This window comes from Aphelocoma coerulescens, chromosome 25, assembly GCF_041296385.1.
Source record: "Aphelocoma coerulescens isolate FSJ_1873_10779 chromosome 25, UR_Acoe_1.0, whole genome shotgun sequence".
NCBI classification, from domain to species: domain Eukaryota; kingdom Metazoa; phylum Chordata; class Aves; order Passeriformes; family Corvidae; genus Aphelocoma; species Aphelocoma coerulescens.
The window spans coordinates 1565414-1580050 of NC_091038.1; the positions used below are offsets into that span (position 1 = coordinate 1565414).

General features: G+C 46.9%; 1 protein-coding gene across 1 annotated transcript; it reads right to left on the reverse strand.

The window, feature by feature from the left end:
* Positions 1-7960: 7960 nt before the first annotated feature.
* LOC138098474 (keratin-associated protein 6-5-like) lies at positions 7961-8326 on the reverse strand. Its single transcript, XM_068995042.1, has one exon. It carries the CDS (start codon positions 8324-8326, stop codon positions 7961-7963), a length of 366 nt encoding a protein of 121 aa, XP_068851143.1.
* Positions 8327-14637: the final 6311 nt, after the last annotated feature.

Below are 14637 nucleotides of genomic sequence, written 5' to 3' on the forward strand. Positions count from 1 at the left end.
GGTTCTCATAAAGTCGTTGATGTCTGGTTTTATTCAAATGTATTTCCAGTCTTGGAAAAGGATCCCCACTTCTTTCTATGACTTAGGAGTTTGTTGAAGTTTGGTCGAATTAATTAAGAATAATTTTAAAAAATATATAAATAAAAATAATATGAATATTCTGGCCTAAAAATGCGATTTTGAAATAAACCCAAACCATCAATTATTTCTAGGGATTTTCATTTTGAAAAATAATTTAAATTTTTTCTTCTTTAGATGAACCCAGAGTCATTACAGGTTTCATATATTGACCTTTGTCCATTCATCCCAAATTGGGATTGTGAGCATCCATTAATTCTGCTCTCAATATCCTTCCTTCCTTTTCCAGCTATAACTCAGGATTTCGCCACCCTAATTCCACAAATGTAATTGACCCAGGAAGTCTGAACATGAAAGAAAAGAGCAACGCGAAGTCATCCTTTTGGCAGCCAAGAACTGAGTAACGATCCCAAAGCCAGGAAAACAATTCCATCAGCTGCAGGAATGACGTGCACAGGATGAGTTTGGGATGTGATGAAAAGGAGTTTAAAGCACCAGAGGCTGGGGCAGATAAATGTATAAAAGGGAGAGAAATCCAAGGCTCTCCATTCACACCTTCAGCCTCAGCTCTCGCTCAGCGTGGTAAGTCAGGCTTAAGGGACTTTGCTGCTGGGTTGCTGCTGGGTTTTGCTGTAGAGGGGTAGGGGTGGAAGTTAAACTTTAAAATTGTATTTTAGAAGTGATTTCATGGCCATGCAGTTCAGGGCTTTTGGTAAAAATGGGGTGTTCAGGTGCCGTGTAGGTGTCGAAATTCGGCTTCTTTAGACATGCATTGTGAGAAGTGCTTCATTTGACAATATGATGAATTATTTCAGGATTTACTATTAATTAGCTGTGTCAGGGAGGTTTAGGTTGGATAGCAGGGAAAGGTTCTTCCCACAGAGGGTGGCCTTGAATGGAGAGGTTCAGCTGGTTCCTGCGTTGGCCCTTCTCTCCTCTCCCTGTTTTCCATGCTCGCACAGGGTTTCCTAGAAGCAGCAATTTCCTGCTGGATTTCTGGGACAAACCTGATCTTATCTTTCAAACTGACAGAGGGCAGGTCCAGGTTAGAGTTACAGAAGGAATCATTCCCCGGGAGACTGGGGAGGCCCTGGAACAGGATATTCCATGGATTCCCCATCCCTGGAAGTGTCCAAGCCAGGCTGGAACAACCTGTGGTAGTGGGAGCAGTCCCTGCCCATGGCAGGGCTGGAACAGAGGACGAGCTTTAATTCCCTTCCAACCCAAACCGTTCCGCGATTCTCTGATTCCTCTTTTCTGCCACCTTCCAGACTCGCCTCCCTCCAGCTCCAAGATGACTTTCTGCTACCAGAGGCAGTGTGAGGATCCCTGCTACCTCCCCTGCAGCTACGGGCCCGTGTTCAACTCCCGCAGCTATGACTGCGGCAGCCCCTGTGGCTACCAGGGCTACTACGGGCGGTTCTGTGGCTACCGCGACTACTGCCCCTCCTACAGCCCGCGCTACTGCTCCCCCTACTCCAACCGCTACTTCCAGAGATACTCCTACGGCAGCTGCTACCCCTGCTACCAGTGCTAAACCCGGCCCCAGGCAGGAAAAACCCCCAAAATCCGCGTACGAGGCCCCGCGATGAATTTCGCTCTCGCTCAGCTCCGCTGACGGCGGCTGCGGACGGGTCCTGAGGATTTGGGATCTCCTCAACGCCTGCTGAGTTATTCTGAATAATTCACTTTTCTCGCTGTTCCTTCTCAGTCTTTGGGGATGAAATTGTGTGTTCTGAGGTGTAACTTCACAGCAGGAGGCGCGGGAGCCTCCAACACCGGCTTTACTCGCCAGACCTCCGCTGTGAGGTGCAGCAACTCCTCGGTGTATGATTGTGTGATTTGGCTACTCTTGTGCTACTCCAAGCTGTAACTTCTTCTTACTCTCATTAAAAGATCTCTTGCATCACGCTGCTGCCTTTGGTTATATTTTAATGTTCTTTTTAATATTCTGTTGGGCTTCGCTATTTACTCGACACATAGGAAAAACTGTTTAAAAGAGGCGCTGATTTCAGTCACAGCAGGGTTTCAGAAAAAAATAGGGAGAAGTGGATCATAGCTCAAGAAATTTAGTAATTAAGTGGTTTTTGTGGTTTGCACACACAAACACAAATATTCCCTATTTGTGAGCAGTTAGAATTATTTGTTTGATTTCTGCATAATCTTATTACTGACAGGATAGAAGATGAAATGCCTCTGCACTGATAAAAGAAAAGTTAAAGACAAAATAGGGTTAAAGTTAAGGACAAAAAAAGTTAAAGACAAAATAGAGTTAAAGTTAAGGGCAAGAAAGTTAAAGACAAAATAGTTAAAGACAAAATCTGGAGAGAAAAACCACATTTTGTTAAATTTTTTAGAAGTACTTTTTAACACAAAATTTTGAAACATTTGTGTTTGCTCTGGCCTAAATGCCAGCCCAGAACAGCTGGAAAAATGCATTAAATGGAGGAATAAAACAGAAAAAAATTCTTTAGCAAATGAAGATGGTGAAAAGCACGGAAGTTTCCTGGTGATGAACAGGTTTTAACCTGTTCCCATAAATCAGAGCACTTCATTAAATGCCTCAATTTATTATTACCTGGGAATTTGACTCCGTGTTTCTCTAATTAATAAGAGGTTCTATAAAATAGATTTCCACCTAATGACTGAACCCTGTCTTGAGTTCTTCCCTGTGTTTGTAGGCACAGAAGTGAGTTCCCATTTCTCCAACTCCATTTTGGATTTTCAGGATTTGGGGCATCCAAATTTTGCATTAATTTGGAGCAGGGAAGGAACTTTGGAAAATGTCCTGCACTTCCTGAACTTCCCAGGACAATTCCTGGCCTTTCAGTGTCCCTCAGCTCTTTGGGAGGTGCTTTGGTCACTCAGAAATGATCTGACCAATGTAAACAGCAACAAAATTAAATTTATTTGGCCACGTCACAACTTCAATTAAAATAATTGGTTTCCTCTCCATCAGGGATCATTAATCTGTTCTCAACTCAACCCAACAATATAAAAAAAAAACACCTTTTTTTTTGTCTTAAAAAACTTTTTGTCTCCTCCTCAGCTTTAGTGATGGAATCCAGAGATCAGAATGGAGAAGGGAATTAATAGGAGTTAAAATTATAAAACGATTGTACAACAAATCTCATTAATGCTGATTTTCAGCCTCACCTATGGCTTCCCAGCACAAATCAAGAGGCTTTTTTAAAATTCAGCAAATACCTCCCTGTATGACCTTCCCTGCAGTGAGCCAAGCCTCATTTGCATATTAAATGAGGATAATAACAGACATTGGGGAAGTGCTGAGCCTCAACAGAATTTATGGTATCAATGTCCTCCCCAAATAGTCATTAAAAGCTCCTTTGGCAACGTCTGGGTTATTTAAATCCTCCCGGTTTGTTGCTGAAAGGTGCCTCGTGTAACCCAACCAGAACGGCGAAGGGAGCCCCGGGGCTAAGGAAGGTTTTTTCTTTATTTAAATTAATTCCTGACATCCCCTGGAGCAGAGTGACGGAGATCCAGGTGCACCTCGCTGGAAAATGCCACGACAGCAGATCAGGGAGTGATTCCTGCTTCCCTGCCTCAGGAAAATCCCTCCCAAGGGGGAATGTCCAACCCTTTGTGTTCTCCAGCCCGTCAAAGGCAGAGGCTGCTCAGCAAAATCATTTTAGCATTTTACCTCCTGTGAATTCCCCTGTCCATTCTGAGACCTGGATTTCGTCACTAAAGCTGAGGAGGACCCCGAAAGTTTTTTTAAGACAAAAAATCCTTGGCTCGTTATTATAGATGTGGAATCATGGAAGGACCTTAAAGATCTCCTGATTCCATGGGCAGGGACACCTCCCACTGTCCCAGGCTGATCCAACCTGGCCTTGGATGCTTCCAGGGATGGGGAATCCATGGAATTACCTGGGCCAGGGCCTTCCCGTCCTCACAGGGAACAATTCCTTCCCAATATCCAACTGAAATTCCCCCTCTGTCACTCTGACCCCATTCCCTGTGTCCTGTGTCTGCAGTTCCTGAGGAAAAGTCCCTCTCCAGCTTCCCTGGAACCCCTGCAGATCCTGGGAGAGGCTCTGAGGTCTTCACAGGCTGAACATGCCCAGCTCTCCCAGCCTGGATCCACAGGGAAGGGGCTCCAGTCCCTTTATCCACCTCGTGGCTCCTCTGGACTTGCTCCAACAATTCCACGTCCCTTTAACACTGGGGACACTGGAACTGGACCCAAGATTCCCTGTGGGATCTCACCAGAGAGAGCAGAGGGGGAGAATCCCCTTCCTCACCCTCCTGCCCACGTTCCTTTGGATGCAGCCCAGCACAGGGATGGATTCTGGGCTGAGCTCACACCTCCAGCTCATGCCCAGGTATCCCATATATAAATCCTATAAATATCGGACACGTGGATGCTATCACAGGACACTGACGCAAACGAGTTTTTCCAATAATTTCCTCTGGAAAAAAAAAAAAAAAGAAAAAAAAATAAACCACACCATAAAAATTAACCACATTTCTTAGATGCTGCTTTAATTGATCCCATGCCTTGGCCTGCACCTCTCCGAGGACAAATTATAGGCAGGAGAAGAACCTAAAAGAATCAATGGAACGCCTGTCATTAATTGTGACGGAAATCCTGGAGCACTCGGGGCAATTCTCTTCCGCTCCACCGGTGTTTTACGTCACCCCAAAATGTGCAGTGTCCACCTCCCTTGTGGGCCCACAAGGTAAAGAACCAATCCATGGACTCCCAGCTCACCAGGAATTGTGGCCGGAGCTGTTCTGTGTAGCCTCCAGTCCCATTCCCAGCTGTCCTTGGGGTGCTTTCCCAGAAATCCTTTTGTCCTGGAAAGTCTCAAGATGAAAGAATCTCCCAGGCTGTAATCACAGTGCCCAGCCCCAGGAATTCCAAAATTGCCCTAAATGCGGAGGAAAACAATTATAGCAATTGGGCTGCTGATGTACTTCCCAAATTTGCCCTGTGATGAAGGGAAGCTCACGGAGAACTGCTCCGACTTCCACCATGGGAATATAAAAATGCTCCCAACCCCAGCGCTCCTCACACAGCTCCTCTTGGTTTGCTCTTCCCACTGATCTCGGTAAGTCCAGATCCTGTTCTCGCAGAGAATCCTTGAACCTGGGGGGAAATCCTTTACTCACAGGTGTTTTCTTCCAGCTGCTTTTAATCCAGGGGGCACAGACGCGGGAACATTCCCATTCCTCGGAGAGTTGGGAAGCCCAGTTTGAAGTTCTGGGTTTCTTTTTTGCCCGTGGTGACACCTGGAATTTTCAGGCCTGGGCAGAATCGTTGTGCAAGGAGGAAATGACTTTTTGTGGCAGGGTGTTGCAACGGGGAATATGGAAAAGTCCCAGGAATTGTTTTTGTCCCTTTGCAGTCCCTGGGGCAGCTCTGAGCTGCAGGATTTAAACCTTCACTGCCCAGCAGAGTGTCCTTACTTAGAACTGGCTCTAACAAAGCCGGAATTACCCAGGAAACTGAATCGTTTATGTGCCAAGATTAAAAGCAGACAGAGAGGCTGGAGACTTAATGAACTCCTTGAGTTGTGCATGAGCACTTCTAAGAACTCCAGAAAACGCTGTGAGGGATTCGACTCAGACACCGGGACTCTTTCACGCCCCTACCCTGAGCTAGGATTTACCTCAGCTGCCCGTGCTCAGAGGCTGGACAGCAAACACCCACAGATTCCTTCTTTGGGAAGATTTTTTTTTCTTGGAAAGGGTTCTCAGGATTTGGAAGGGAGGTTTGGAGTCCCCATCCCTGGAGGTGTCCAAGGAATTCCTGGACGTGGCACTCAATGCTCTGGGCTGGGTGACAAGGTGGGGACTGGGTGCAGGTTGGACTCAGTCTTGGAGGTCTTTTCCAAACTCAGTGATCCTGGGATTCTGGGGTTCTGGGATTCTGGGAATCTGTGACATGAAAATCACCCCCAACCTGAGGGATTCCCTCAACATTTCCACCCAAGCCCACCTCACTCACATCACAACTCTGCTCCTACAAACTGAGCTCACCCTTTTTCTCCCACTCCACTCCAGGTTCGCCTCCACCCCTCCACCCCTCCATCCCAAGATGTCCTACTGCTGCTACTCCCCCTGCTACACCCTGTGCTGCTCCCCCTGCTACCGGACCTGCAGCCGCACCTACAGCTGCTGCAGCCCCTGCTACTCCCTGAGCTGCTACCGCCGCTCCTACGGCACCTGCTGCAACTACAGGACCTCCACCACGCGCTACTACTACCCCTCGTGCTGCTCCTACTCCTGCTGCTACCCCTGCTGCTGCTAATCCCATGGAAAAATGCCCACAACCGGATCTGCACCAACGGAAGACCAATGGCTGAGCCCAAGGCTGCTGTTTGCACAAGTGCTGAGCCCCCAGGATGAAGTTGCTACAAATGGGGGCTTTGCTGTGCTCTAAAACCTCTTGGAATTTCTGCTTTTGCTGTTCTCTCTGTCTGCTTCTTCCTGTCTTTCTCCACGCTCCTGATATTCCGCATTGAAAGCCTCCCACAGCCCCTTTGGCAGCGGGAGGGATGATCTGCAATTTATGTGGAACTTCTCAGGGTTGCTGCAATGGGGCTGAAGGACCTCTGTGAAATCAGATTTGGAGTCATCTGCATTTTCAATAAGCACTTCCAGCAGGGTGCTGCAGCCCTAGGTAAGGAACATGTACAACTGTCTCGCCTTTGATCTGGATTTACGAGGACCTGAAGGATGAACAACACGGCTTCAACGTGTTCTGGAGTGCAGTGACTCATCTCCCGGAGCTGCATCCAGGATCCCAAAACTATAATCTTTCTGTATCTCTGCCAGCTCTTTTTCTTATTCTATTAAATACTTTCTGCATTTAAAAAACTCTGGAGATCCAGTTGTTTTCTTGCCTCTGTCCTTGGTTTACGTGGATATTCTGGGAGCTGAGGAATTCTGAAGGGACTTTCTCTCCTCAAATCCATGTGCAGCTCTGGCCCCTCATTGCAACGGGGACATTGAGGGGATGGAGCAGCAGGAGAAGGGTCTGGAGAATCCTGAGGGAGCTGGGGGGGCTCAGTCTGCAGAAAAGAAGCTCCAGGGGTGAATTTCTGGCTCTTCCTGGGGGCAGACAGGGGGATTTGGGATCTGATCCCAGGGAACAGGGACAGGATGAGAGGGAATGGTCTCGAGCTGTGCTGGGGAGGTTCAGGTTGGATGTTTGGGAAAATCCCTCCTGGAAAGAGCGGTCACAGGATTGAGGTCCAACCTCTCCAGTGTTACCCTTGACATCTCCAGTCCTTAATCTCACAGAGTTCATAATTTTGTCACCAAATCCTTTTGCTGTGAAGGATTTCAAGATGTTTGTGTGACCTCCACCTAATTTCTGGCATTAATTTGAATTTAAAACACGCATACTAAAGAGCAAACAGGATGCTGAGGCTTCCTGAGAATGTTGCACACCAAAGATTTCAAGCTGCTCGAGAAACACAGGTGACAAACAAACCCAGAAACGCTGAATTGATGCAGAAGAAGTCTTTAATAGGAGTGCAAGGCAGACATAATTTGAAAGGGATACAGAATGGAAAGACCACATTCCCAAAGTCACACGACACCCTGCCCGCACCATCCAGTCAGAGGGAACGTTTTGTACAGCACTGCCGAAACCATGGAGATTGGTTTGCTTGGAGAACTGAGGAGAAGATCTGGGTCAAGAGGAGAGTTGGGGCTGAGGCAGCATGAGTGGCATGAAGACAAATCATCACCAGCCCTTCAGCAGCAGCGCAGAGCCCTTGGAGCACCCCGGGGGTGGCTCTTGTCCCCAGGTGGGCTCTGCACACCAAGGGGCTCTGCTACCAGACTCTCCAGCAATCCACGCCTGCCAAACCCCGGCTGCGTTTCGGGGTCGCTCCCCCCGGCTTTAGCAGGTGTAGCACCCCCCGTAGCCGAACCTTTGGCTGTAGCGGGAGCTAAAGGGGTACCCGTAGCGGCCCGAGTAAAACCCGGGGTATCCGTAGCAGTCCCCAGAGCCGTAGAAGCCCCTATAGCCGCCGTAGAGCCCGCCGGAGACGTAGCAGTCCCCGGACCCGTAGAGGCTGCGGTAGCCATAGGAGCCGCCGTAGCCATAGCGGTCCCCAAAGCCGTAGAGGCTACGGGAGCTGTAGAGGCCCCCGTAGCCCCGGTAGCTGCAGGGGCTCCCGCAGTCGTAGCCCCGGTAGCCATAGAGGCTCCCGTAGTTGCAGGGGGAGTAGCAGTCATCCTCACACTGGCCTTGGAGGAAAGTCATCTTTGGGAGATGGAGGTAAAACCTGCAACGGGGAGGAAAGGAAGAGTAGTAAATACTCCAAAGGAGTAGCGACAAGGTCAGAGCCCAGAACTTCTTCGCTGGTCCTGTAACACCAAGAGCAGAGGCAAAATTATGACCTCAGCTCCTCATTACACCCCGTTTGTATAAGCTGGTCATTTACCCACTGTCTTTAAATTATTTTCTATTCTATGTTCATATAGATTTAATATAATCATATTAAAGTATTTCTGAACTCCTGGGATTGGAGGAGCCCCTGACTACGGAATCAGCGGCCACAGATCAAAACCTTGATGCTGCCTCAGGGTTTTTTCTGAGAGAAGCTGGTTAGGAACCCAAATTTTCTTTTAGGATATCAGCTTTTCATGGAGCTCTGCATTCCCAACTCCATCAGGAAAGTATTTCCAAAATTCTACTGTGATAACACCCTTCAGTTTTTGGGTCCATCGCTGCAAGCCCCATTTCAGTGCTTTCCACCCATTTTAATTTGCACCTGGAAATGCTGAGAGCCCACAGAAGAAACCATGGAGCGTGAACACACATGAGAACATTCGTGCTGCCAAACAGACCTGAAATCCCACTTAAAATAGAAGATTTAAGGAAGAACCCGCCAAGAGTCATGGTGGGGAAACCCTTTCCTACCTCTGCTGTCCTAAAAATCCCTTATGAGGGAATCCAGGTACCAACAGGACCAGGAAAGCTCCACTTGCAGCTTTAAAACTCGAACCCAGCAAGCCCAAATAAAAGGAACAGAGAAACCTGACAGTTCAGAGGAGCCACACTCCTACAAGAAATTCTGGAAGGAAAATTCCCAGTCCAGAGGAGGAAAGGAGGAAAAGCTTACCGAGTTCACCGGGAGGAAGAGGCAGGAGAGCTGATGAGGAGCCTTGAGCTCTGAGCCCTTTTTATACTCCAGCTTTTCCTCCTGGCTTATCTCAGACGCCCTGTGGATTCAAAAGGTTTGGAGCCTTATTAGCTGGGAAACAAATTTGCCTGTACACGTCATATCTTCAATTAATATAATCTTCCTCATTGTTTGGGTTTATTAGTGTGTTCCCAGCCTCCCATACGTCCCATATATTACAGGCTTCTTTCATCTTCACATTTTCTGGGCCAACAACATTCCTGATACCATTTTATTGCCTCCGTTGTCAAATCCGAAGTTTATTTTCACGTAATATAAAAGTCATTTTTAATTTCTCAAAGTCATTGGAGAGAGAGGAGTTTTCAGTAAAAAAGGAAAAATTTCCCACATGCTTATAAATATTTGTGTTCAGTAGAAAGATGCACCATGGGGTTTTATTTAAAGGAAATGAAAACATAGGGATTTTACGTTAAACCTCATCAACTTCAGAAAAAGGACCAGAACTATAAATAAATCTTAATTCCATTCCTCCAAAGTACTCCTGAATCAAAGCCATGCTGCTGCAGGAGCAGGAAGAATGTTTTTAACGAAACTACAACTGCATTTTTTCCAGTGCTGCTCACTGGAGGGTTTGACCCAAGTTCAGCAGAGCAAAGTGGAGAATTCAAGGCTGAACTTGATCTGGCAATAAAGAAATGATCAGGATTAGCACTAAAAGAGCATTACATGAACACCAAAAGAACCCTCTTGGTACGTTTTCCACAAAGTATCACCATGTGTAGACATGACGATAGTGAGGAACGCTGGAGGTTAGGGCAGAACTCCTTGGGTGACCTTCACCTAATTTCTGGCATTAATTTGAATATAAAATAAGTGTAATAACGAGCAAACAGGATGCAGAGGCTTCATCCGAATTTTGCATACCAAAGCACTTCGTAAATACTCATTAATGATTTCAGTTTGCAAAGTGTTGCAGGATTTAAATATTAATAGTTTGACACCAAAAGAGGCCTCCAGATTCAATAATATGGTCACTCCTCAAGGTCACTGGTTCCTGACCCCTATTAAGGTGATGCTGAAACTTCCCATGAAAGTCAAAAAGTATCCCAAAATATCACTTAAAAGAGGAAGGAATACTCGGCAACGCCCATAAGGCGGTTGGAAAACGTCTTTGGATTGTTATTGGAGAACCTGGGATACAAATCCAGCGGGAAAGCCCCACCAGGATCACCGGGAAGCTTGGGCAGGTCGTGGCAATGCTGAGTAGAGGCTCCTCAACCTTCAGCACAGCAAAGCAAAACCTCTTCCCTCAGTCCTCCACGAGCGGCACCACAGGCGCCAAAACCAAGCCAATGGAGCACCCACGAGGCTACTGCGAAACTCCTGATGGTCTGAACATCTCCCCAAATAACCATCTCCCCAAATAAATATCTCCCCAAATAAATATCTCCCCAAATAAATATCTCCCCAAATAAACCTCCCCCCAAATAAATATCTCCCCAAATAAATATCTCCCCAAATAAACATCTCCCCATCTGGCCATAAGGAATTCCGGGCAATTTCCCCAGAAACGTGTCCTTCTTTTAAGATTAAAGAAATTGTTAGGGGTTGACGTTGGTGCCGTGACGCCAAATGTGGAAAATATGAAAATGGTTGGCTCCAGTGACACCAGCTGGAAGAATGAAGAGTTGGATGACGTCGTTTGGATAATTCCCAAGTTTGGGAAGGTGTAAAAACAGACCCCCGCTCCAAAAAGTCATTCTCTCCTCTTGACTTTTCCTCCCGGCTTCTCCTCTTGGCAGAGCAGGTAAGGCAATACTGACTCTACTCTTATGTGTGTATGTTTACTCAAATATTTCTGTATAAATACATACAATGAATATGAATAAATAAAAGATATATGCTGTTTCTTTGTTTATTTAATAGGTATTGCTGTGTCTGTAAATATTTATATGAATATACACTATATTCATATATATTTTTATATATAAATATATACATGTATTATATATATATAATATCTACAAAATAGATATTATCATTTATATTATTCATATATATTTTTTTATATATATATGAGTATATTTATATGTAACCTGTGTCTGTGTACAGGTACAGACATTCTGTAAGAAATTTCTTGTCATTTTAGAGTCAATCCCAAATGCAAAATTCCCCGCCACCTCAAGGAATTCCTCCGCTCAAAGCTTTTTGCTCCTCTTTCCTGTGCTTGTTTAATATTAGGCTTGAAAGTGCTGAAAACTGGAAATTTGCTACCGCAATTTTGTAGTCAAAAGTCATTTTCAGTGCTGGGTTATATTTTTTATATTTTTCTCTCTTTTATTACATTTCTCTGATTTCTGGGGCAGGAAAGCTCAGCTCTCAGCTGGCAAAACCCTCATGCACCACATTTAGTCAGCAGTTTCCAAAAGTTGATGGGGAAGAAAACAACAACTCTTTTTTGAGATTGAGGAGATTAGCAAAATAAATGAGTTAATTAAGAGGCTGAAACCGATGCGCAGGAGGCACCGAGTCGGAGCCTTTGCTCTGCCCTCAGCAGCCCATAAAATTTGTTTCTGGGTGTGTGTTCCAGGCTCTCCAAACCAACAAAGGATGACTTCCTTCAAGGACCGCTGGCAAGTCTTGGGTGCTGCACCCAAGTCAGCAACGACGACTTCTGCGGCTTCTGGTCTGGGCGCCCCTCCAGTTTCTACTGGGACCAGTGCCAAGACATCCCCTCCGCCGGCTTCAGGAACATCGGGAGCTTCGTGAAGTCCTCTGGGAGCCTCTGTGGGAGCGTCTGTGCAAACCTCAGTGGGGGCATTGTTGGGAGGCTCTCTGGGGAGCTTGAGGGGCTCTCTGGGCTCCTGGGTCACTTTGGAAACTGTGGATTAAGTCTCCCCTTCTCCGTTCAGTTTGTGAACAGAACCTTCTGAGCTGTTCTCAGCAGAATTAGATCCCACGGCATGAAATGCAGGACTTGGATTCATGGTTTAGGTTACGGTGCTGAGAAATGACGAGCACTCACGCCTCTGACTCTGGGGGATGTGTGGGTGCCAGGGGGTGTAGGATACTCCAAATGTAACCCTCTGTGGGGTCTCCTGTCTCTCCAGCTGTCACTCTGAAAGGGCTGAGGCACCTTTAGAGCACTTTGGTGGAGTAGAGAGAGACTTTTGGGTGTGAGGAAAGAGCTTTTTAAGTTCATTCGCAGCCACTCTGTGTTGTCACAGTAGTGGGAATTTCTGCAACAAAGTCCACTTTGCTCCACTCTGACCAAAGGCGACTTTTAGCAGAGCAGTTCCTGTTCTGTGTCCCTGCTGCCCCTCACCTGACACCGAACACGGCGAAGGAACGCTTTTGGTCTGGTACACTCCACCATTTCCACCGGGAAAAACATCGCTCACCATAGGGAACTTGCCAAAGCCCCTTTTGTATCTCTGCCAATTTCTTCTTTTTGTTCCTCCCTGCTTCTCATTTTCATTAAAATTACTCTGTTTAGTAGCATCAAATGTCGGCTCTGCTTTTGTCTTGGCTCATCCAGCACTTTAATAGGACCCCCAGTCACCCTAAGGAGCCCTGCAATAAGAGGGCAGTCTAGACTCCAGATGTTAGGGACTGTCACCAAATCTCCACCTCAAAGACTCCTGCCCTGACTCACTTCTCCCACTAGAAGGAAAAACCTTGACTAACCCCTGACCTTGGGTTTATCCAAATATTTCACCAGAAACAGGCATTGCTTGATTGATTTTTCCCCCACAGACACTCCTGGAGCAAAGCTGGGCTTTCTGCTTGGGCAATAAATCACAAGAATGAGAGATTGAGGGGGAGTCTCGTGCTCGTCCAAGGCAGGAGATTGGTGGCATTCGAGGTGAAAGACACCTAAAAGACCAAAGGCAGCCAAGCCACGACCATCTTCTGGAGGGTTCAGCTCCTCTGCAAACGCAGCAGCCAGTTCTTCAGGGAGTTCCTGTCAGCCCCTGCTGTGTCGCCTCAGGAGACTGAGGAGCCCTGATTTAGATTTAGAACACTACAGATGATTTAGCTTTAGAATAGAAGAGATGAAGGGAGGTGAAGGCAGGTGACAGGGCTGGGACTGGCAGGAAATCACCATCTGCAGCTCCTGTCCCCCAGGGGAAGCGCTGCTGCCTCAGGAATGATCAGAGGGGGAAGTCATAAGGGAAGGACCTCACAAATGACGCCATCCTGGCAAACTTGGGCAGGGACGGAGGTTAAATTTGGGCCAAAGGACCCTGGGGAGGGCTGCAAATTTTACACAAATCTTCACCTTCCTGGGTTTTATTCCATCTCCCCTGCTGTGCATGGCTGTCCAAGCCCTTCCACACTCTCCGTGCAGACAGGAAAAGCCTTTGGGTGCCAGAGGCATCCAAGGGAGACAAGCTGAGTTTGTGGTGTTGGGAGACTCCAGCATTTCCTAATGTTTTCCCGGGGGAACCCAACCCATTTTGCTGCTGACAGCAGAAGGGTTGCGAAACCTTTCTTAAAAGCTTTGCCATTTTCTAAGGGCTGCTCTGCTTGGGTGGCTGTTCCTCCCTGACGCCTCTTCCTGGGGCATCCCAATATGGGGCTGTCCTTCTCAAACTGGGCCACTGGAAAATCAGACCAGATCTAACTCTTGCCTGGGGCTGCCCCTTCCCAGAGATGGAAATTGAGCTGTGGAGCTCATCTCTGCTACCTGGAGCTGGTTCCTGGTGAAAGAGTTTCAGGGAAATCAATGACATGATGGACAGAAATGGATGTTGGGCATTTCTGCTGACTGGTCCTGGTTTTCTGCCCATGGAATGGCTTCTCCAACCTCCTCCCTTAATTATTTTCTTGAGCCTTTCCTCTACTTTTCTTTGAGAGCTGGGAAACATTAGGAAATGCTTCTGCAGGAGGCCACCATGGCAAGAGGAGGGGTGGCCATGGCTACGTCTGGGAAATCAGCCCAGAGGTGCCCCCTCACAGCCACTTCTGCAGTGACATTTGTGACTCTGGCTGATGTCTTTGACGTGGAACTGGGCTCACAGGGGATCCAGGCAGTTCTGTCTGGGCTCTGCTTGTTGAACCACCTCGTTCTGTGCCACGTGATCATCTTTAGTGTTCTAAATCTGAATCGTCTTTAATGTTCCAAATCTAAATGTAAATCTGAATCTAAATTCTCTCATATTCTAAATCTGAATCATCTTTAGTGTTCTAAATCTAAATCTAAATCTAAATCTAAATCTAAATCATCTCTTATATTCTAAAGCTAAATCATCTGTAGTGTTCTAAATCTAAATCAGGGCTCCTCAGTCTCCTGAGGCGACACAGCAGGGGCTGACAGGAACTCCCTGAAGAACTGGCTGCTGCGTTTGCAGAGGAGCTGAACCCTCCAGAAGATGGTTGTGGCTTGGCTGCCTTTGGTCTTTTAGGTGTCTTTCACCTCGAATGC